The sequence below is a fragment of the Rhinoderma darwinii genome, chromosome 9 (assembly GCF_050947455.1).
Source record: "Rhinoderma darwinii isolate aRhiDar2 chromosome 9, aRhiDar2.hap1, whole genome shotgun sequence".
In the NCBI taxonomy this organism is placed as follows: domain Eukaryota; kingdom Metazoa; phylum Chordata; class Amphibia; order Anura; family Rhinodermatidae; genus Rhinoderma; species Rhinoderma darwinii.
This window is the reverse complement of record NC_134695.1, coordinates 32473085-32495849: the sequence shown is the minus strand read 5'-3', so window position 1 is coordinate 32495849 and position 22765 is coordinate 32473085. Positions and strand designations below refer to the sequence as shown.

Below are 22765 nucleotides of genomic sequence, written 5' to 3'. Positions count from 1 at the left end.
GTGAAGTTCGGATTCGCTGTGAACCGAACTTTTCTCGATGTTCGGACCGAAACCGGGTTCGGTTCTCCCGGTTCGCTCATCTCTACTCTTGTATACAAAAGTGTGGTCAAATACGCTTTTCAATACACTTTAATCCCTTGCTGTCGCATCCAGTTTTGACCTTCCTGACAGCCACAATTTTCAAATCTGACATGTCTCAGTTTATGTGGTAATAACTTTGAAATGCTTTTACTTATCCAACCGATTCTGAGAGTTTTTTCGTGACACATTGTACTTTATGTTAGTATTACGTTTTGGCCAATACATTCATTGTTTATTTGTGTAAAACGGCAAAATTTATCAAACTTGGAAAGAGCTAGAATTTACTTATGCAAGTCCTCTTTCCTGTAGTCCAAATTGCAGCACATACATAAGGGGATATAGGGGAATAAGGATTAATTGAACTTGAACAAACCCTATAAATGGACCTTAGCTCCTCCCCCTCACCGTGTATTTTTAAGGACTAGACTCTTTATTGGGAGGGTAATTATGTGCTGTTGCTTGGACCACAGGAAAGAGGAATTGCGTAAATAAATTCTAGCGGTCCTAGATGTCCTGCACAGCAGTACATACATATGGGGAGCACGATCCCTTAAGAGTGGTAAAACCCAGAAGACAAAACTGTGTGTCCAAAAGAAGAGACCTCTCATTCAGCGAAGTCTACCCAATAGTGACTGATGCGGGTATTTGGTGTACTTCACGACACGGCCCAGCAGATGCTTCCAGGTGGCCCTCGAGCATGTTCTGCCCATGAAGTGGCTGTAACTGGTTGAGTGTGCCCAGATGCCAACTGGGGAGATCTGCTTTTGCTCTTGATAGCATCTTTCAGCCACCTAGCTATTGTGGATTTAGAGGCTTTTCCCTTTTCTGTAGGCCACATGTGAGCACATATAGATGATAATTTTTCCGTAAGCTCTCAGTCCGGGACAGGTAGATCTTCAGACTCTGCCCCACTTCTACTGTCTGTAAGCGCCATTCCTCCTCTGAGATAGGTTTGGCGCAGAAGGCTGGCATAACCATCTCCATCTCCTGATTTATATTTGAGAAGGATGGACATTTTGGTCTGAATGAAGCCACAGTCCTCAACACCACTCTGTCATCTTGGAAATGCGAAGCTGCAGCCAAGGCTTATAGCTCACTGATCCGCCTGTCTGATGTTATTACCACCAGGAATGACACTTTCTCCGATAGGAAGAGCAAGTTTGCCTCTTGTAGGCAAAACCCACTTTGGAAAAGAGCTGACTGTAGCTGGCCAAGGTTTCTGATTGACCACTAGGAACTGCTTTATCAAAGGTTCTTTTGAGAGAATTACCAAGAAGTGCCGAAAGAGTGGAGATCTGGACTCTGATTGCTATAGGAATTAGCCACTTCTTAAATCCATTCATGCAGGAATTGGAGTATATCTCTGAATGTTGGCTCCTATGACAGTAGCCTTTCTTAGTCACACTACCAGCTGAACGTGGAGTCTCATAGGCTTTATGTGTTGCCGCTCCTTGGGCAGTTAACAGGGTTGAGACCACTGCATCTGATAAGCCTATTCTTAGTAAGTGGACATGTGTCTTTTTTCAGCCGTACTAACTATGTAACTATGTAACTTCCATTCTGTCAGGTTCTCAGACTACTGGCTGTCCTGCGACACCAGGTCCGATCTGAGCAGAAGCCTCCAATATGTTCCCGACTCTTCCTTACAGCAGGAGAAACCAAGCTCTTTTTGTCCAGAATGGTATGACAACAGTCACAGAGGCTTGGTCTTGCCTGACCTTTGTCAGGACTCCTGCGACCAAAAGCACGGGAGGAACAGGTAAGCTAATCGTAAATTCCACAAGATGGTGAGAAGAGGGCCGCACCGTCCATGAGGTGAGATGAGAATCTCGCCTCAGGCGGGGCCCTGCTGCCTCTCTGAGGGGGCGGCGGCGCCACTGAAACCAGCCGCCGCCACGCCCTCCTGCACTATAATTGTACCTGCATCTTTAGGACTCATATCCAATTACATCCATAAGTGCTGAATGGCAGGACATGTTCCGTGTCCCCAGTGGCGTAACTACCGCTGTAGCAGCCATAGTGGCTGCTATGGGGCCCGCAGCATGAGGGGGCCCATGCCGCTATGGCTGCTACAGCGCGACACCACTGAAGGGGTTGTTCCTACAAAAGACAAGCATCCTCTATCCACAGGATAGGGGATAAATGTGTGATAGCTGGGACGCTTAGCGATAAGGAGAACGGGGGACTGAAAGTCCCCTGAAGTTCTCCGTGACAAACCTCGGACTTCCGTGGTCTGTCGGCAGCTCCATAGAAACGATCTGTACACCGTTCGCGCTTGTGCGCATGCGTGACCAGCACTATTTTCATTTTTATTGAACTGCGCAGACCCTGTGGATAGGGGATACATCTCTTTTGTAGGACAAACTATAGGCCATTTTTGTTTTTTTGCGGGGAGGGGGGTGGTTGGGGGCTGTATGGCGTTACATACAGGGGGTGTTTAGGGCTGTATGGCATTATCTACTGGGGGGTTTGGGGCTGTATGGCGTTATCTACAGAGGGGGCTGTATGGCGTTATCTACAGGGGAGGGCTGTACGGCATTATCTTCAGGGGAGGGCTGTATGGCATTATCTACAGGGGGTGGGCTGTATAGCATTCTCTACAGAGGGAGCGCTGTATGGCGTTATCTACAGGGGGCTGTATGGCGCTATCTACAGGGGGTGGGCTGTATGGCGTTATCTACATGGGGTCTGTATGCCATTATCTACAGGGGGCTGTATGGCATTATCTACAGGGGGAGGGCTGTAAGGCGTTATCTACTGGGGGCTGTATGACATTATCTACAGGGGGGTGTATGGCGTTATCTACAGGGGGCTGTATGGTGCTATCTATAGGGGGTGCTGTGTGGCGGAATCTATAGAGAGGCACTATCTACAAGAGGGGGATTGTGTGATACCCAGGGGAGGAGGGGCCCCAGTCAAAAGTTTGCTACAGAGGGTAGAACTGAATGTGGGGGGCTATATGTGCAGCACTATCTACATGGGGTAGGGCTGTATGTGGGGGCTATATGTGCAGCACTAACTACAGGGGGGTAGACTTGTATGTGGGGGCTATATGAGGAGCACTATCTACAGGGGGTGGGGGCTATTTGTGGAGCACTATCTACAGGGGTCGGGGCAATATCTGGAGCACTATCTACAGGGGGCTATCTACAGGGGCTCTATGTGGTGCACTGTCTACAGGGGGCTCTGTGTGGGGCACTATCTACGGGGGGCTCTATGGGAGCACTATCTACAGGGGGCACTATGTGTGTGTGTGTGTCCGTGTGTATGGGACACAGTGTAGGGTACTATTATAACTAGATGTGCAGTGTATGGCACTATTATATTTAGCGACATAGTGTGTAGCACCATAAGAATTGTATCTTCGTTTATAGGTGCAGAAATGTTTGAAAAGTGAGAAGCTGAAGACATCTGAGCAGAAAACTGCAGAAATGGGCTGTGGCCAGGAGAAGTCATCATAGAGGTCTGGACCGGATTGAGAAGAAAAGAGAAAAAGAATAACTAGAATCTGAGACGTCACCGGTGAGTCACTTAATGTATATGTTTATGCTGCCTCTAATCAGTAATGTAGTCACTGTATGATCTGCAGTGAGATGATGGGTGGTATGATTTTTTCTGTGAGGCTGCTAGTGATGTAGAACAGGCTGGGGGGGATGCGCCATTTCAATTTTCGTATCAGGCAGCCAAAAAGCTAGGATATGCCCCGGGTGAGAAGTCGTATATAGCGTATGGTCTGTCTTTTGCATAGATAGAGCAAAAGTACTTGAGCTTGGTGTTGGTTCTCGGCATTTATCTCTGGAAGGCCCCATCTTTCTACCAGTTGTGAGAACAGAGTCGGGTAAAGAACCACAAGTCTGGAATTGGTTGGACATCGATTGAGACAATCTGCCCACATGTTGAGTTATTTTCAAATGTGGATCAATGAGATCTCTTCCAGGTCAAAACCCTCGTCACTTCTTCTAGAAGGGCTGGGGACCTTGTTCTTCCCTGTTGGTTCATGTGAGTCACTATGATGACCTTGTCTGACTGGACTCTCACAGCTCTGGTAAAATCAGACAAGCAGCTGATAAAATTGGTGCTGTGCTTTGAAAATCGCCTGCAGTTCCTTGGCTTTGGAGGACGAAACAATCTCCATGGGAGTCCAGACACTTTGATCTATCTCTGCTGAAACATGGGCACCCCATCCTTGGATTGATGCATCAGTAGTCAGAACTAGCCACTGAGGAGGAATCATGCTTCTGTCATTCTTCCGTTCTATCCATCAGAGAAGGTAATCCCTGGTTTGCTGGGATAACCTGAAAGGTCTGGTTAAGGGAGTCCTCCTCTCTATCCTATCTCCCTAGGACTTCCAACAGAAGTCGCCTGAGATGTCATTTGGCCCACAAGACTGCATCTGACGCAGTCAACACTAGGCCAAATACTCGCATGACCTGTTGTATGGAAACTGGTCCGGGTTCCAACAGATCCTGCATCTGGGAGTCAAAGAGTTCACCCTTTAAGGAGATAGACAGAATTTCATTCTCAGAGTCTACTACAAAACCCTGGAACTGGAACCTCCTGTTTGGAATCAGCTTCGATTTCATGATGCTCCAAAAGCCATTCTACAGAGGATAGAAAGGTTATTACTCTGTTCTTGTGTCTCTGTAGGTCATGCAGAAGCGTAGCTAGGTTCTCCAACACCCGGGGCAAAGATTCAGTTTGGCGCCCCCCCCCCAACCTCTTTCCCGACATCTCCTTCCCCCTCGCCGTGTTTGTTTTCTCTACCAATCGACGTGTCATTTCTTTTTATGTAACGCGAGCATAAAATTATTTGTACATTTCACAAGCAATATGGTTCTATACACAACACCAGAACCAAGCTCGGTACATATATACAGCCCCAGAACAAATACAGCTCAATTTAGTGCAACCCCTGCCGTATAGGTGTGTACGGCGTAAAACTACAGCTCCCAGCATAGTCCGAACAATGTTAAGGATATGCTGGGAGATGCCGTTTCACAAAAAATAAATCCTATCATAATCATACCACCCATCATCTCGCTGCAGATCATACAGTGACTACAGTGCTGATTAGAGGCAGAATGAACATTTACATTGAGTGACTCACCGGTGACGTCTCAGATTCTAGTTCTTTTTCTCCATTTGGTCCAGACCTCTATGATGACTTCTCCCGGTCCATTTCTGCAGTTTGCCGCTCACATGTCTTCAGCTTCTCACTTTTCCAACATTTCTGCACCTATAAATAAATATAAAGTTATCATTATACCACACACTACGCCCCTAAATATAATAGCGCCATACACTGCACCTCTAATTATAATAGCACCATACACCGTGTCCCACACACACACTGTGCCCCCTGTAGATAGTAATAATCCAAGAAAATATGATCGACTAATGCACATAAAGTTTATAGAACAATATACAAAATTTTATTAGAATAAAAAACACATGAAACAATAAAAGTGGAACAGGGAATGAGTCACTCAATAAAAAGACATCAAAAAACGGTCAGAAACCAGGTATGAATGTTACAAGAGTATATAAATGGTATACATATTATTGGAGCAGCAAAAGAGAATTGTATATAGTCTCATGCACAGCTGTGTCTGATAGAGCCACAGTAAATTTGTGAGAAGTCAGAAGAACATCCAATGACATCCAACAGATGTATATAATCCAGTACACCTATTGAAAGGTATATGATATAAACTACATATAGGCGTGTAAGCGTGATAGTTATCTGAATGGACATAAAGGGTTAACGAGAACCGCAACCCATGATGTGGATGCTGCAAGCTGAACACTGGAATGTCAAATGTATAAAGTGCATGGGCTCAAACAGACAGAAAGCAGACAGATGGAAGTCAATAGCAGCTCTCTACCAACGAAACAGTGTGAAACATACCGGTGGACATGGTGAAGATATGGACCGAGATGTCTGTACCCGACGCGCGTTTCGGGAAAACTGCCTTCGTCCGGGGTTAGGGTCAAACTACTGATGTCCCCCCATATATAGTACATAGCCCAGGTGTTTGAGAAATTGTAAAATGAAAGGAGAAAGAGGAGGAGGCAGGACCGGATGAAGGGAATCGGCGTCTGATGCGGGGTACAAAGATGGCGCTGCCCCACTTCCGGTATCGCGTCATCAGAGAGGGTGTGAGACGGCGTGGACTAACCACGCCTACCCACAACCTACTCCAATAGAAGACAGCGCTCGGAAGAGGTCAGGGCCACTCCCCCCCCGGAGAAACATCTGATCGGGATGCAACAAACATCAGCGCACAACCGGACATCAGTACATACCAGAGAAGAAACAAGAGGAGGGGTCACAGTACAAATGATGATTACAGAACACTGTATCTGACTAAGAAAAGAACGATGTTTACGATATAGTGGAATTCCTCAGTGTTTGAATGCATAATGTATGAACTGAGAGGGATGTGATGTAGAACACGAGAAAAATAGGAAGAAAAAAACTTGGTGAAGAGTGTAGTGATATGTTGAAAGTGAGTGTGAGATGAGATGCTGTTAATGCAAAAGAATGATAGATACTGGGGAAAATGGCAATGTGAGTGAGATGACGAACGTGAATGGAAATGTGTGCAAGCGGTATGAAGGTTGTAAGACCAATGAAGTGAGAAACATGATGAAGAAGTGAGTATTGATACATGCAGAAAAAATATGTAATGAATTAATACATGGTGAGTGTGGATGTTGGAGTGACCAAAGATGGTAAAAAAGAAAACAGTGAAGAGTTGATATGTGTACGTATAGATTGATGGTGACCTATAGAAATCTATGTAGATATCAGTATATAGTGAATGTAAATATACAGATGTGAAACATACATTGCATTTAAACCACATACAATCACAAAAACAACTTTGCAAAACATCATTGTATACTGCAAACATAACAAATAGACAACAAACATTTATGAATATATCACATATTGAATGAATGTTAATATCAAATATGTAGAAAACATGAAAACAAAAATAACACAAAATTACATTCTACATGTATATTGTCTACTATGGAGATAATAAAGAAACAACAAACATGACTGTACATTATATACATAAATTAGATGAAAGAAAGTCCCCTTATGAATATAATACATATGGTATAAAAAATGAATAAACGAAAATAATAATAATGTGATGAAATAAAGATAATAATAATACACAAAATGATGATCAATGAAAATGAATGAGACACCGATTCTGTATTCTTCTTTGAGTGAAGTAAAAATGGTCCAAAAGATAGCCTCCTCAGGTAAACTCGATGGATGATGTTATGATACTATGTATATAAATGAAAAGAAGAAAGGGGGGGGTAGTTAGTGCTAAAAAAGTGACAGCGAGAGTGAGGGAAAAATAAAAGCCAAGACCCGCAGCAGGAGTCAATGGTTACAAAAACGATACATAGCTCAAGGATTCATTTAATCCATGTGGAGACATTGTCCCAAGGGTCCATATCCAGCGGGACTCGCGTTGTGCGAGTTTTTGTTTAATGGCCCCACCTCTCATACCACATATAATGTGGTCAATCCCCCTCACCTTCAATTTGGAGGGATCGCAAGAATGGTGTATTTTAAAATGTCGGGCCACAGGTTTCAGCGTCTCCAAGTTCTCTACCCCTGATGCTCGTTTTATGTCGGCCATATGTTCGCATACCCGAACCTTCAGCTCTCTGGAAGTAAGACCAACATAAATCTTTGGGCATGGGCAGACAGCATAATATATAACAGCTTTGGTTGTACACGTAATGGAATGAGTAATGTTGAAAGTTTTACTATCAGATGCATCAGTGAAAGTGTTGACTTCTTCTATGTTGGGGCATGCTACACATTTTCCACAAGGTTTACATCCCCATCTTGGACCCTTGGTCCCAAATGGGTATTTAGTTTTTATCGGATCATAAAAACTTTTTACAAGGTGGTCTTTCAAATTTTTAGATCGTCTGGCGGTGACGCAGGGATGTTTTGTGATGAATTTATTTAGAGTGGGGTCTGTCCGGAGAATCGGCCAATATCTTTTGAGAATTTCTCTCATTTGTGGCCAGCGGGAGTGATATCCTGTGATGAATCTGACCTGACTCTGTTTTTCTACTTTCTTTTTGGGAAAAAGCAGGTCATCCCTCGGTGTCCGCTTTGCCCTATAATAGGCTTTTTTTATTGATCGCATACTGTATCCGCGCTCCTGGAAACGGTGTTTCAAATCCTCCGCCTGTTTCTCGAATAATGAGTCGGAAGAACAGATCCTCTTTATCCGTAAAAATTGTCCAGAGGGGACCGCTGAGATGGTCTGCGGGGGGTGAGATGAAGATGAGTGGAGCAGTGCATTCACAGAAGTTTCCTTACGGAAAACGTCACTGTGAAGGAAACCTCTCTCGTCTGTGAAGATTTTAACATCCAGGAATTCCAAACAACTGGGATGTGCTTTATAGGTCAATTTGAGATTTACATCATTTGTGTTCAACCCGACCATAAATTGGTCAAGATCAGCATGTGTGCCCTTCCAGATGACCAGGATGTCATCAATGTAGCGGGCCCAAAGGAGGACCCGCGCCATTGAGTCACCCCGGTCATCTGAAAAAAGGGTCCTCTCCCACAGCCCCAGGAAGAGGTTAGCGTAAGATGGTGCACACGCTGCCCCCATGGCTGTTCCCTGGAGCTGTAGGTAGAAATGACTGTTGAACACAAAGAAGTTGTGTGTTAGGATGTATTCAAGCATCTGTACAATGAATGAGCACAAAGATTTATCTAATTCTGACATCGACAGAAAATATTGGACTGCTCTCAAGCCATCTTCGTGCTTGATACATGTATAGAGAGACTCCACGTCGATGGTAACAAGGAGCATGTCACTATCGATGCTGACACCGCTGATCTTCTGTAGTAGATCAGCCGTGTCACGAACGTATGAAGGTAAGTTGATTACCAAATTTTTCAGATGAAAGTCGATAAATTTGCATATCCCTTCCGTGAGACTGCCCCTGCCTGAAATAATAGGCCTTCCCGGTGGAGTCTTTTCATTTTTGTGAATCTTAGGCAGCAGATAAAGGGTTGGAATAGTGGGTTCATCAATTGAAAGTGCCATATTTAATTCTTTAGAGATGACATTATCTTCTACTGCCTGGAAAAGTTTGACCTGTAACTCAGATCTGAAGGCCGACAGGGGGTTAAAAGTCAATTTCCTGTAGCATTGTTTGTCCCTAAGCTGTCTGTTGGCCTCTGCCTCATACATAGTACATGGCCAAACTACCACATTTCCCCCCTTATCTGCTGCCTTGAATACCACATCATTAATTTTTTGTAGTTGTTTGAGGCTGTTTCTCTCTAGGGGAGTTAAATTGTCATGTTTGATGTACCTTGGAATATTGAAAAACTCCTTGGTCACTGATTTAATAAAGAGGTCCACCGCAGGGCAAAGGCTAAGGGCAGGGAAATTTTTAGATTTAATGCGAATGCATGCTGGAATGTTACCTGTAATTTCATCAATGTTGTGCTCATCAAGCAGATCTTCAAGTGCTTTTAATGCCTGTTGTTCCTCTGATGTTGGAAAGTATTCACTGTCCACTGGTTTGTTAAACCATTTTTTAAAAATGAGTGAGCGGCCGAAAATATGAAGGTCCTTCACTGCAGAAAACATGTCAAAACCCGCACTTGGTGAGAACGTCAAACCCTTAGCTATTAATTCTAAGTCAATGTTAGAGAATATATGTGATGACAAATTGATTACCTTTAATTGATTACTCTGATCCCGTACATCTGGACGTTTTTTATTAGCCACTTGTCTCTGTGCCAGCTTTCTTTTTGGACGAGTATTAAAGGTAGATCTATAAGGCATGGTGTCAGTTTCGCTCTGAGATGACACAGAGGAAATTGAAGGGGTGCGGCTGCGGCCTCCTGGAGCCTGGTTTCTTCTCCACCTATACACTTTGTTGTTTTGAAAGTCTCCAATATCTCTAGAAAATTTTCTAGATTTGATTTCTTGGATATCTTTCTCCCACTCCACAAATTGACTGTCAAGATTATGTTTAAATTTAGACATATTGTCTGTGGACATGAGTGGAAATAGTTGGGCCTGAACACTTTCTATCTCTTCATCCATAGATGATATCATTTTGTGGTTGAGGTCAACAAGGAGCTCCATGAATTTTCTGGAGCCCTGGTTGCATACCTCTTCCCATTTGGAGATAAATTCTTCTTCGATGATTGGGAAGGATGGAAAAATCTGGATTCTTAGGCCCCTTGGGACAAGGTTTCTCTGGATATAATTTTCCAGAAAAGTTTTGTTCCACCACACTTTCATGCGGCGATGTAATAAACTTGTGTATTTGTTCTGGAGCTCACTGACGTTTCTGCACACATTAAAACCAACTATTGGGGACTCATCCTTGAAAACCTGTTCCATCTGAGAACGCCAGGCACATTCCCTGGCTTTATAGTCCATGGGACCCGAGGTACTGGACTCTGTGAGAACACAGAAAAGATTAGATATATACCGATAAGATACCAACAGAGCAGGATACCAGCACAGAGTAATAGTCAAACAAGTGTACAGCAATGTTGCTGGACTATATAACATCTACTGTGTTGAATCCTGGGTAATAACCAAGATGACCTTGGTGCATCGATCAACAATTAACATGAGAACAATCCAAGAAAATATGATCGACTAATGCACATAAAGTTTATAGAACAATATACAAAATTTTATTAGAATAAAAAACACATGAAACAATAAAAGTGGAACAGGGAATGAGTCACTCAATAAAAAGACATCAAAAAACGGTCAGAAACCAGGTATGAATGTTACAAGAGTATATAAATGGTATACATATTATTGGAGCAGCAAAAGAGAATTGTATATAGTCTCATGCACAGCTGTGTCTGATAGAGCCACAGTAAATTTGTGAGAAGTCAGAAGAACATCCAATGACATCCAACAGATGTATATAATCCAGTACACCTATTGAAAGGTATATGATATAAATTACATATAGGCGTGTAAGCGTGATAGTTATCTGAATGGACATAAAGGGTTAACGAGAACCGCAACCCATGATGTGGATGCTGCAAGCTGAACACTGGAATGTCAAATGTATAAAGTGCATGGGCTCAAACAGACAGAAAGCAGACAGATGGAAGTCAATAGCAGCTCTCTACCAACGAAACAGTGTGAAACATACCGGTGGACATGGTGAAGATATGGACCGAGATGTCTGTACCCGACGCGCGTTTCGGCAAACTGCCTTCGTCCGGGGTTAGGGTCAAACTACTGATGTCCCCCCATATATAGTACATAGCCCAGGTGTTTGAGAAATTGTAAAATGAAAGGAGAAAGAGGAGGAGGCAGGACCGGATGAAGGGAATCGGGAATCGGCATCTCAGCGGTCCCCACTGGACAATTTTTACGGATAAAGAGGATCTGTTCTTCCGACTCATTATTCGAGAAACAGGCGGATGATTTGAAACACCGTTTCCAGGAGAGCGGATACAGTATGCGATCAATAAAAAAAGCCTATTATAGGGCAAAGCGGACACCGAGGGATGACCTGCTTTTTCCCAAAAAGAAAGTAGAAAAACAGAGTCAGGTCAGATTCATCACAGGATATCACTCCCGCTGGCCACAAATGAGAGAAATTCTCAAAAGATATTGGCCGATTCTCCGGACAGACCCCACTCTAAATAGATTCATCACAAAACATCCCTGCGTCACCGCCAGACGATCTAAAAATTTGAAAGACCACCTTGTAAAAAGTTTTTATGATCCGATAAAAACTAAATACCCATTTGGGACCAAGGGTCCAAGATGGGGATGTAAACCTTGTGGAAAATGTGTAGCATGCCCCAACATAGAAGAAGTCAACACTTTCACTGATGCATCTGATAGTAAAACTTTCAACATTACTCATTCCATTACGTGTACAACCAAAGCTGTTATATATTATGCTGTCTGCCCATGCCCAAAGATTTATGTTGGTCTTACTTCCAGAGAGCTGAAGGTTCGGGTACGCGAACATATGGCCGACATAAAACGAGCATCAGGGGTAGAGAACTTGGAGACGCTGAAACCTGTGGCCCGACATTTTAAAATACACCATTCTTGCGATCCCTCCAAATTGAAGGTGAGGGGGATTGACCACATTATATGTGGTATGAGAGGTGGGGCCATTAAACAAAAACTCGCACAACGCGAGTCCCGCTGGATATGGACCCTTGGGACAATGTCTCCACATGGATTAAATGAATCCTTGAGCTATGTATCGTTTTTGTAACCATTGACTCCTGCTGCGGGTCTTGGCTTTTATTTTTCCCTCACTCTCGCTGTCACTTTTTTAGCACTAACTACCTCCCCCCTTTCTTCTTTTCATTTATATACATAGTATCATAACATCATCCATCGAGTTTACCTGAGGAGGCTATCTTTTGGACCATTTTTACTTCACTCAAAGAAGAATACAGAATCGGTGTCTCATTCATTTTCATTGATCATCATTTTGTGTATTATTATTATCTTTATTTCATCACATTATTATTATTTTCGTTTATTCATTTTTTATACCATATGTATTATATTCATAAGGGGACTTTCTTTCATCTAATTTATGTATATAATGTACAGTCATGTTTGTTGTTTCTTTATTATCTCCATAGTAGACAATATACATGTAGAATGTAATTTTGTGTTATTTTTGTTTTCATGTTTTCTACATATTTGATATTAACATTCATTCAATATGTGATATATTCATAAATGTTTGTTGTCTATTTGTTATGTTCGCAGTATACAATGATGTTTTGCAAAGTTGTTTTTGTGATTGTATGTGGTTTAAATGCAATGTATGTTTCACATCTGTATATTTACATTCACTATATACTGATATCTACATAGATTTCTATAGGTCACCATCAATCTATACGTACACATATCAACTCTTCACTGTTTTCTTTTTTACCATCTTTGGTCACTCCAACATCCACACTCACCATGTATTAATTCATTACATATTTTTTCTGCATGTATCAATACTCACTTCTTCATCATGTTTCTCACTTCATTGGTCTTACAACCTTCATACCGCTTGCACACATTTCCATTCACGTTCGTCATCTCACTCACATTGCCATTTTCCCCAGTATCTATCATTCTTTTGCATTAACAGCATCTCATCTCACACTCACTTTCAACATATCACTACACTCTTCACCAAGTTTTTTTCTTCCTATTTTTCTCGTGTTCTACATCACATCCCTCTCAGTTCATACATTATGCATTCAAACACTGAGGAATTCCACTATATCGTAAACATCGTTCTTTTCTTAGTCAGATACAGTGTTCTGTAATCATCATTTGTACTGTGACCCCTCCTCTTGTTTCTTCTCTGGTATGTACTGATGTCCGGTTGTGCGCTGATGTTTGTTGCATCCCGATCAGATGTTTCTCCGGGGGGGGAGTGGCCCTGACCTCTTCCGAGCGCTGTCTTCTATTGGAGTAGGTTGTGGGTAGGCGTGGTTAGTCCACGCCGTCTCACACCCTCTCTGATGACGCGATACCGGAAGTGGGGCAGCGCCATCTTTGTACCCCGCATCAGACGCCGATTCCCTTCATCCGGTCCTGCCTCCTCCTCTTTCTCCTTTCATTTTACAATTTCTCGAACACCTGGGCTATGTACTATATATGGGGGGACATCAGTAGTTTGACCCTAACCCCGGACGAAGGCAGTTTGCCGAAACGCGCGTCGGGTACAGACATCTCGGTCCATATCTTCACCATGTCCACCGGTATGTTTCACACTGTTTCGTTGGTAGAGAGCTGCTATTGACTTCCATCTGTCTGCTTTCTGTCTGTTTGAGCCCATGCACTTTATACATTTGACATTCCAGTGTTCAGCTTGCAGCATCCACATCATGGGTTGCGGTTCTCATATACCTTTCAATAGGTGTACTGGATTATATACATCTGTTGGATGTCATTGGATGTTCTTCTGACTTCTCACAAATTTACTGTGGCTCTATCAGACACAGCTGTGCATGAGACTATATACAATTCTCTTTTGCTGCTCCAATAATATGTATACAATTTATATACTCTTGTAACATTCATACCTGGTTTCTGACCATTTTTTGATGTCTTTTTATTGAGTGACTCATTCCCTGTTCCACTTTTATTGTTTCATGTGTTTTTTATTCTAATAAAATTTTGTATATTGTTCTATAAACTTTATGTGCATTAGTCGATCATATTTTCTTGGATTGTTCTCATGTTAATTGTTGATCGATGCACCAAGGTCATCTTGGTTATTACCCAGGATTCAACACAGTAGATGTTATATAGTCCAGCAACATTGCTGTACACTTGTTTGACTATTACTCTGTGCTGGTATACTGCTCTGTTGGTATCTTATCGGTATATACCCCTGTAGATAGTGCCTGCCATAGAGCCCCCTGTAGATAGTGCCTGCCATAGAGCGCCTGTGGATAGTGCCCCCATATAGACCACCCCTGTATATAGTGTCCCACAAATAACTCCCCCTATAGTGCTCTACAGATTGCCCACCCCTGTAGATATAGCCCACCCCTGTATATAGAGCTCTACAGATAGCCCAACCATGTATGTAGCCCCCCTGTAGATATAGCCCACCCCTGTATATAGTGCTCCACATATAGTCCACCCCTGTATATAGTGTTTCACAGATAGCCCACCCCTGTATATAGCCCCCCCTTGTACATATAGTCCACCCCTGTATATAGTGCTCCACTAGATAGTCCACCCCTGTATATAGTGCTCCACAGATAGCCCACCCCTGTATATACTATATACAAGGGTGGGCTATCTGTGGAGCACTATATACAGGGGTGGACTATATGTACAAGGGGGCTATATACAGGGGTGGGCTTTCTGTGGAGCACTATAGGGGGAGCTATTTGTGGGATACTATATACAGGGGTGGGCTATATCTACAGGAGGACTATATACAGGGGTGGGCTATATCTACAGGGGGACTATATACAGGGGGACCATATCTACAGGGGGACCATATCTACAGGGCTGGGCTATACACAGGGCTGGGCTATACACAGGGCTGGGATATACACAGGGGGGCTATATCCACAGGGGTGGGCTATACACAGAGGGGCTATATCTACAGGGGTGGGCTATATCTACAGAGGGGGGCTATACATAGGGGGGCTATATACAGGGGTGGGCTATATACAGGGGAAATATATCTACAGGGGGCTATATCTACAGGGCTGGGCTATATACAGGGCAACTATATCTACAGGGGGGGCTATATACTGGGGTGGGCTATCTATGGAGCACCATATACAGGGGTGGGCTATATCTACAGGGGGCTATATACTATATAGCCCACCCCTGTATATGGTGCTCTATAGACAGCCCACTCCAGTATATAGCCCCCCTGTAGATATAGTCCCCCTGTATATAGCCCCCCTGTAGATATAGTCCCCCTGTAGATATAGTCCCCCTGTATATAGCCCTCAGCAGATATAGTCCCCCTGTATATAGCCCAGCCCTGTAGATAGTCCCCCTGTATATAGCCCCCCTGTAGATATAGTCCCCCTGTATATAGCCCCCTGTAGATATAGTCCCCCTGTATATAGCCCAGCCCTGTAGATAGTCCCCCTGTATATAGCCCCCTGTAGATATAGTCCCCCTGTATATAGCCCCCTGTAGATATAGTCCCCCTGTATATAGCCCAGCCCTGTAGATATAGCCCCCCAGCAGATATAGTCCCCCTGTATATAGCCCAGCCCTGTAGATATAGTCCCCCTTTATATAGCCCAGCCCTGTAGATATAGTCCCCCTTTATATAGCCCAGCCCTGTAGATAGACACCCCCCGTAGATAAAGTCCCCCGTGTAGACAAAGCCCCCCCCCCCGCAGATACAGACACAGACACACACTTCTATTACAATTTAAAAAAAAAAAATTCAAACTCACCTTATTCCCGCTCCCACGCAGTCCGGCAGCCATGGAGACCTGCTCTCTTCTGCGCAGGTCTCCAGGGGGTTGAACACAGCGTCTATGAAAGGCGCTGATTGGCTGGGCAGGATGACTTTCCCTGTCTGTCAGTCAGCGCCTTTCATCGACGGAAGCGTCACTGGTACAAAAGGTACAAGTCGCTTCATTCGCGGAAAGGCGCTGAATGGCCGGGCACGGAACGTGCCCGGTCATTCATTGCTTCTAATTGTACCTGTGTCCTTGCGACACAGGTACAATTATAGTGCAGGAGGAGGGGGCGCTGGCGCCCCCCTCTGAACTGCGCCCGGGGCACATGCCCCGCTTGCCCCCCCCCCCTAGCTACGCCCCTGGGTCATGGTTGACCCTGCCTTGATCGTCTAGATAAGGCACAATGATATCGTTAGGACAAGTTTGGAGAGGATCCTGGGGGCTGTGGATATCCCGAAAAAGGAGCACCCAAAACTTGAAATGTCAGATGCTTGACCCCTGCCTGATGGCTAGTCTTAGGAATTCTCTGTGGGTTTGGGCCACCGGGACATGCAGATAGGAGTCTTCAAGATCCAGAGGAACCATATAATCTTCCATCTATATAAGGTATTTTACCGATCGGATAGTTTCCATTCTGAGCCATTCCTGTTGAATAAAGGTATTGAGATACATCAAATTGATAATGGTTTTGAGCATTCTATCTGGTTTTAGTATTAGGACTATTTAGCAATAGACTCCCCACTGGTCTTCTGGTACCTCTTCTATTACATTTTTGAGAGAGAATTCTCTCAATGCGGGTAGCATTGCAAGTTCCTTTGAAGACAAGGATAGCAGGCTGGAAAGTACGAACCTGTCCCTTGGGGCAACTATATACTATAATGTAACCATATTCTACTATACGTATAGCCCATAGGTCTTGAACCAAATCTCACCATTGAGAAACAAAAAAAAAAACAGAAATGAAGACACAATACCCTCTGGCGCAGGGTATGATCTTCTTATTCCCATTGATGATCTGCGTGAGTTGCTCTGGAAGGGAATACTAGATCGATCTCTGGTTTCGCTGGGAAAGTGTTGTCCTAGTACAATACTCGCACCCTCTCTTCCAGCAGTAGTACTTGGGCCCTTCCCTTTCCTGGTTTCCAAATATTAGGGTCTTGATAACCACCTCTTGAAACAGAAGGAATGTCACCCTCTGGCCTGCACATCTGGATTTTATTTTATCTCTGCCTTATGAAGGCCTTAACTTTGTTTATGTTTTCATAGACGCAGCCGTAAGAGGGCTGTTTTTTGAAGGACAAGCTTTAGTTTTTATTGTTACCATTTTAGGGTAAATGCGACTTTTTAATCACTTTTTATTCCATTTTTTTGCAGGCAAGGTAACAAAAAAAACGCAATTCCTGTACAGTTTTTTTTAACAGCGTTTACCATGCTGTATAAATGACATGTTAACTTTACTCTGCTTGTCAGTACGATTTTGGCAATACTAAGTTTATATAGTTTTCAAAAGTTTTACTTCTACACAATACATTTGTTTTTTTTCTAAAAATCATGTTTTCGTGCTGCCATAATCTGACAGCCATAACTTTTTTTGTTTTTCTGTCGATGGGCTTGTCTTCTGCTAAATGATCTGGTTTTATTGGTACATGCAGCTTTTTGACCACTTTTTATTAACTATTTTGGAAAACAAGGTGTCAAAAAAACAGCAGTTCTTATTTAGGTTTTCTATCACAAAATTCAATATTATTATAGTTCAGGTCGTTGCGGACGCAGATACCAATTATGTACAGTTTTTTTGTTTGTTTTTTCCAATGATAAAGGACTTGATAGTGGAAAAAGGACGATTTTTTATTTTATTACTTGAAACTTTTATTTGACTTTACATTTTATTGTTAATTTTTTTTTTTGTCCTACTAGGGGACTTGAAGGCCTGAACTTCTAATCACTGTTATAATACTGTGCACTACTTATGTAGTGCAATGTATTACAACTGTCATAATTGCACTGACAGGCTGCCTATTAGACTCTGCCTCTGGCAGGGCCTATTCTGATACCGTACATGGAAGACTTGGAGCCTATTGTTAGGCCTCCAGTTGCCATGACAACCATTAGCAGCCCCACAATCACGTCGTGTTGGGGCCGATGGTCTACAAGCCATATAAATGCTGTGGTCTCATTTAAGGGGTAAATGCTTAGCCTTGATCCCGACCGTCAAAGCAGAGTGTCAGCTATTACATACAGCTGATGCCCGTGCCATCAGCCTGTCGTAATTGTATGGGAAATTCTGGGAAAACTGGTATGCTGTGGCATAAGTGGACTCTGCAGGAATCCAACTCTCCCGTCATATTGGGGCCAGTGCTTTCTTCAGTGCCAGCCCCATTTTTTTGGATAGTTGTACTGCCTGACGGCCCTGTCTACAAATGGTAGTGAATTTACCCTTCCATTCTCTTGAAGAATCTGGAAAAGTGCTTGAAATTTCATGAGCTGCAAGTTCTCAGACATTTGCATGTAGCGATGCAGCGATGAAGCCGGGCAGCATACACCTCGCTGTGCGGTGCGTGACCAAGTAGTACAAGGCAATGGCACATCCAAGAAAGTTGGGGGAGGCTGCTAGTGATGTATAACAGCCAGGGGGATGTCAATTAGGCATGGGAAGATGGATTTGGAGGCAGGACTATTTGACTCTTCAGGATGACCGGCCACCCTACGACCCTTTAATGAGTAATTAGAATACAGCTTGCGCCATTTTAAGAGTTGATTTTATAGATTTTACTTCATCTGAAAAAAACATACAAGGGAATGTTTGGAAGTATTGTCAGGTCATGTATTATCACATGGTGGCGGTTCAAGGGGTTAAAACTACCTGACAGGTTTCCATTAAATATACAATGAATTGAGTAGGGTAGGTCTGTGAACGTGGTGTATCTAGTCTTTTCAAAGGCATTTGATACTGTGCCACATAAAAAGTTGGTATATGAAATTAAAATGCTGGGACTGGGGGAAAATATGTGTAAATTAGTTAACAACTGGCTCAGTGATAGGAAACTGAGGGTGGTTATTAATAATACATCCTCAGATTGGGTGACAGCAACCAGTGGAGTTCCACAGGCATCAGTTTTTGGGCCCTCTTATTTTTTATATGTTTATTAATGACCTTGTAGAGGGTTTACAAGTATAATTTCAGTATTTGCAGATGATACAAAATTCTGTAAAGTAATCAACACAGAGGTGGATAATGTAATACTACGGAGGGATTTGGGGAAGCTGGAGGTTTAGGCAAAGAAATGGCAAATTTTAATGTTTAAAGTTTAATGTGGATAAATGTAAGGCTATGCACTTGAGCCAAGGAAACAAATTCTACAATTATGCATTAAATGGTAAAATACTGGGTAAAACTACTTCTGAAAAAGACTTGGGGATATTGTTGAACAGTAAATTTAACTTTAGAAAACAGTGTCAGGCAGCTGCTGCCAAGGCAAATAAAATCATGGGATGCATCAAAAGAGGCATAGATGCTCATCACATGAACATAATTTTCACTATACAATCACTAGTGAGTCCACACATGAAATATTGTGTACAATTTTAGGCACCTGTGTATAAGAAGGACATGGCTGAACTAGAACAGGTGCAGAGAAGGGCAACCAAGGTAATTAACCCCTTCAGGACACAGCCTGTTTTGGCCTTGTGGACACAGATGATTTTTTCAAATCTGACGTGTCACTTTATGTGGTAATAAGTCCTGAATGTTTTTACCTATCCAAGCCATTCTGAGATTGTTTTCTCGTGACATATTGTACTTTATGTTAGTAAAAAAAATTTGCTCGATAAATTCAATATTTATTCGTGAAAAACTTCAAACTTTAGCAAAAATTTGCAAAAATTTGCATTTTTCTAAATTTAAATGTATCTGCTTGTAAAACAGTTACACAAAATAGTTACTAATTAACATCCCACATATGTCTACTTTATGTTTGCATCATTTTTTTCACGTACTTTTATTTTTCTAGAACGTTACAAAACTTAGAACTTTAGCACCAATTTCTCATACTTTCAAGAAAATTTAAATAGGCCATTTTTTCAGGGACCAGTTCAGTTCTGAAGTGGCTTTAAGGGCCTTCTATATTAGAAAGTCCCCATAAATAACCCCATTTTGAAAACTGCACCCCTCAAGGTATTCAAAACCACATTCAGAAAGTATTTTAACCCTTTAGGCGTTTCACAGGAATTAAGGCAAGTAGAGATGAAATTTACAAATTTCATTTTTTTTGCCGAAATACATTTGTAATAAAAAAAATCTGTAACACTGAAGGTTTTACCAGAGAAACGCAACATTTATTGCCCAGATTCTGCAGATTTTAGAAATATCCCACATGTGGCCCTAGTGTCCTAATGGACTGAAACACAGGCCTCAGAAGCAAAGGAGCACCTAGTGGATTTTGGGGCCTCCTTTTTTTAGGAATATATTTTAGGCACCATGTCAGGTTTGAAGAGGTCTTGTGTTACCTAAACAGTCGAAACCCCCCTAAAGTGACCCCGATTTTGGAAACTACTCCCCTCAAGGCATTTTTCTAGGGGTATAGTTAGCATTATGACACCACAGTTTTTTTGCAGAATTTAGTGTAATTAGTCTGTGAAGATGAAAATCACCTATTTTTCTGTGGAAACATAGAATTTTTTCATTTTTACAAGGAATAAAGGAGAAAAAGCACCCCAACATTTGTAAAGCAATTTCTCCCGATTACGGCAATACCCCATATGTGGTCATAAACTGATGTTTGGACCCACAGCAGGGCTCAGGAGGGAAGGAGCGCCTTTTGGATTTTGGAGCGCAGATTTTGCTGGATTGGTTTTCAGTGCCATGTCGGATGTGCAACGCCCCGGAGGGACCAAAACAGTGGAAACCCCCCAAAAGTGACCCTATTTTGGAAACTACACCCCTCAAGGAATTTTTCTTGGGGTACAGTGAGCATTTTGACCCCACAGGATCTTTTTTAGAGCTAAGGTGACCAAAAAAGTGATTTTGGCGATTTAAATTCTTTATTTCTTACAGCGTTCACCGTGCGCAATAAATTACGTTTTACTTTATTCTGCCGGTCGGTACAATTACACCGATACCATATGTGTATAGTTTTTTTAAAGTTTTGCAGCGTTTGCAGAATAGAATTAAGTTTCTATAAAATAATTTTCTGAGACACGCTATTCTGTGTGGCTGTGTGGCACAATCTACAAGGGGACACTATCTACAAGGCGGGGGTCATTATACTGTATAGAGGCCACTAAGCGGACATTATACTGTGTAGGGGCACTACAGAGGGCAATATACTGTGTGTGGCACTTAGGGGGCATAATACTGTGTGGGCACAATTAGAGGACAAAATACTGTGTCCTTGAAGGGGTTATAATATATTATTATCATACTGTATGGGGGATAATAAAGGGACATTATACTGTGTGTGGGGCACTAAGGGGACATTATACTGTGTGGCATTATACTGACATTATACTGTGGGGGGGCATTTTTTTTATGATGGGATGGAGTGCCAAAAGATCATTTCGCATGGGGCGCCATCTATACTAAGGCCGGCCCTACATACCAGTATCCTTTTTCTGACATAAACAGAAATTGTTTGTTTTGGGAAAAGTCTTGCAGATTTTATTAATATACTCCATGCAAAGATTTAATATCGTTTCCCAACTCTTGTCTGTTTAGAGAAGTAGCAGTATGCAATGTATAACTCCACTGTGTCTAACTGACGGAGCGGTATGCCATTGTTTATATATCCCTTCCCCCATGAAATTCTAATACATCAATGCACTGAATTGTACATCTTGTGTTCATCAGTAAATTTGGCACAATTTTTGACAACAGTAGACTGAAAGCAAAATTATGTTTCTTTATACATCTATATCATTTGTTTAAATCAGTTTAATTAAAACGTGTGGGTTTTGAAAATTATGGCACGCTGGCACACATTTCAACTGGTGTGTGCATCTTTCCTATGTATTCCGGACCTGTACGACAGCTTGAAGCACGCATACCTGTAGTGCAAATGTATAAGTTGTTTTGAAAATTAAATATTGTAAACATTTTGTTTGTTCTAGTTCTGGTCAGCCTACGTTTTGTGCAGTGCTCAAGATAAAGATGCAGTAAGGCTGGCCTTGGAACAAGTCGATGTCATCAAGAGAATGTGTAAAGAATATGAAGAGTTGGAGTTTGTTACTTCATCTCAAGGTGAGTTCTTAACTATATACTGTATACTGAATATCAAAAATTGGTACCATGTTAGATCTCTAATTGATTAGCTCAATTTTGTCCATATTAGCAGATTGGCTTCAGAAATTAAGGCGACAGAAAAATCCATTCCATAAAATTGAATAATGTTTCTGCAGCATATGTATGGATCTCTGCAAACCTCAAGTAGATAAATGGGACAGTCGCAAAAATTTCTGCAACAAATCTGCTGCATCTGAACATACCCTTAGCATTTTTGTATGACATTTTAAAGGTTTTATCTGGTTTAGAAAACACATTTTCAATTACCTTATTTTATTTTCTCAGTCAATAGATGGCAGTCCCTAATTCATAACCTTTATAAATTAGCTGGTGCAGAGAGCAGCCTCAAACTATTTTTTTTCTCTCTCTGGAAGACCCGGCATGTCTGTGTTTTACATAGACAGCCCATTTATTGCAAT

General features: G+C 42.3%; 1 protein-coding gene across 3 annotated transcripts in view; it reads left to right on the top strand.

Annotated features, from left to right (window-relative positions):
- The window catches only part of LOC142660696 (dipeptidase 2-like), a 183797-nt gene that overhangs the window by 61862 nt on the left and 99170 nt on the right, over positions 1-22765 (top strand). For all 3 annotated transcript variants that reach the window (XM_075837483.1, XM_075837481.1, XM_075837482.1), the window contains exon 4: positions 22175-22304. In XM_075837483.1, coding sequence (XP_075693598.1) covers positions 22175-22304 — 130 coding nt within the window. The remainder of the gene's footprint in view (positions 1-22174; positions 22305-22765) is intronic.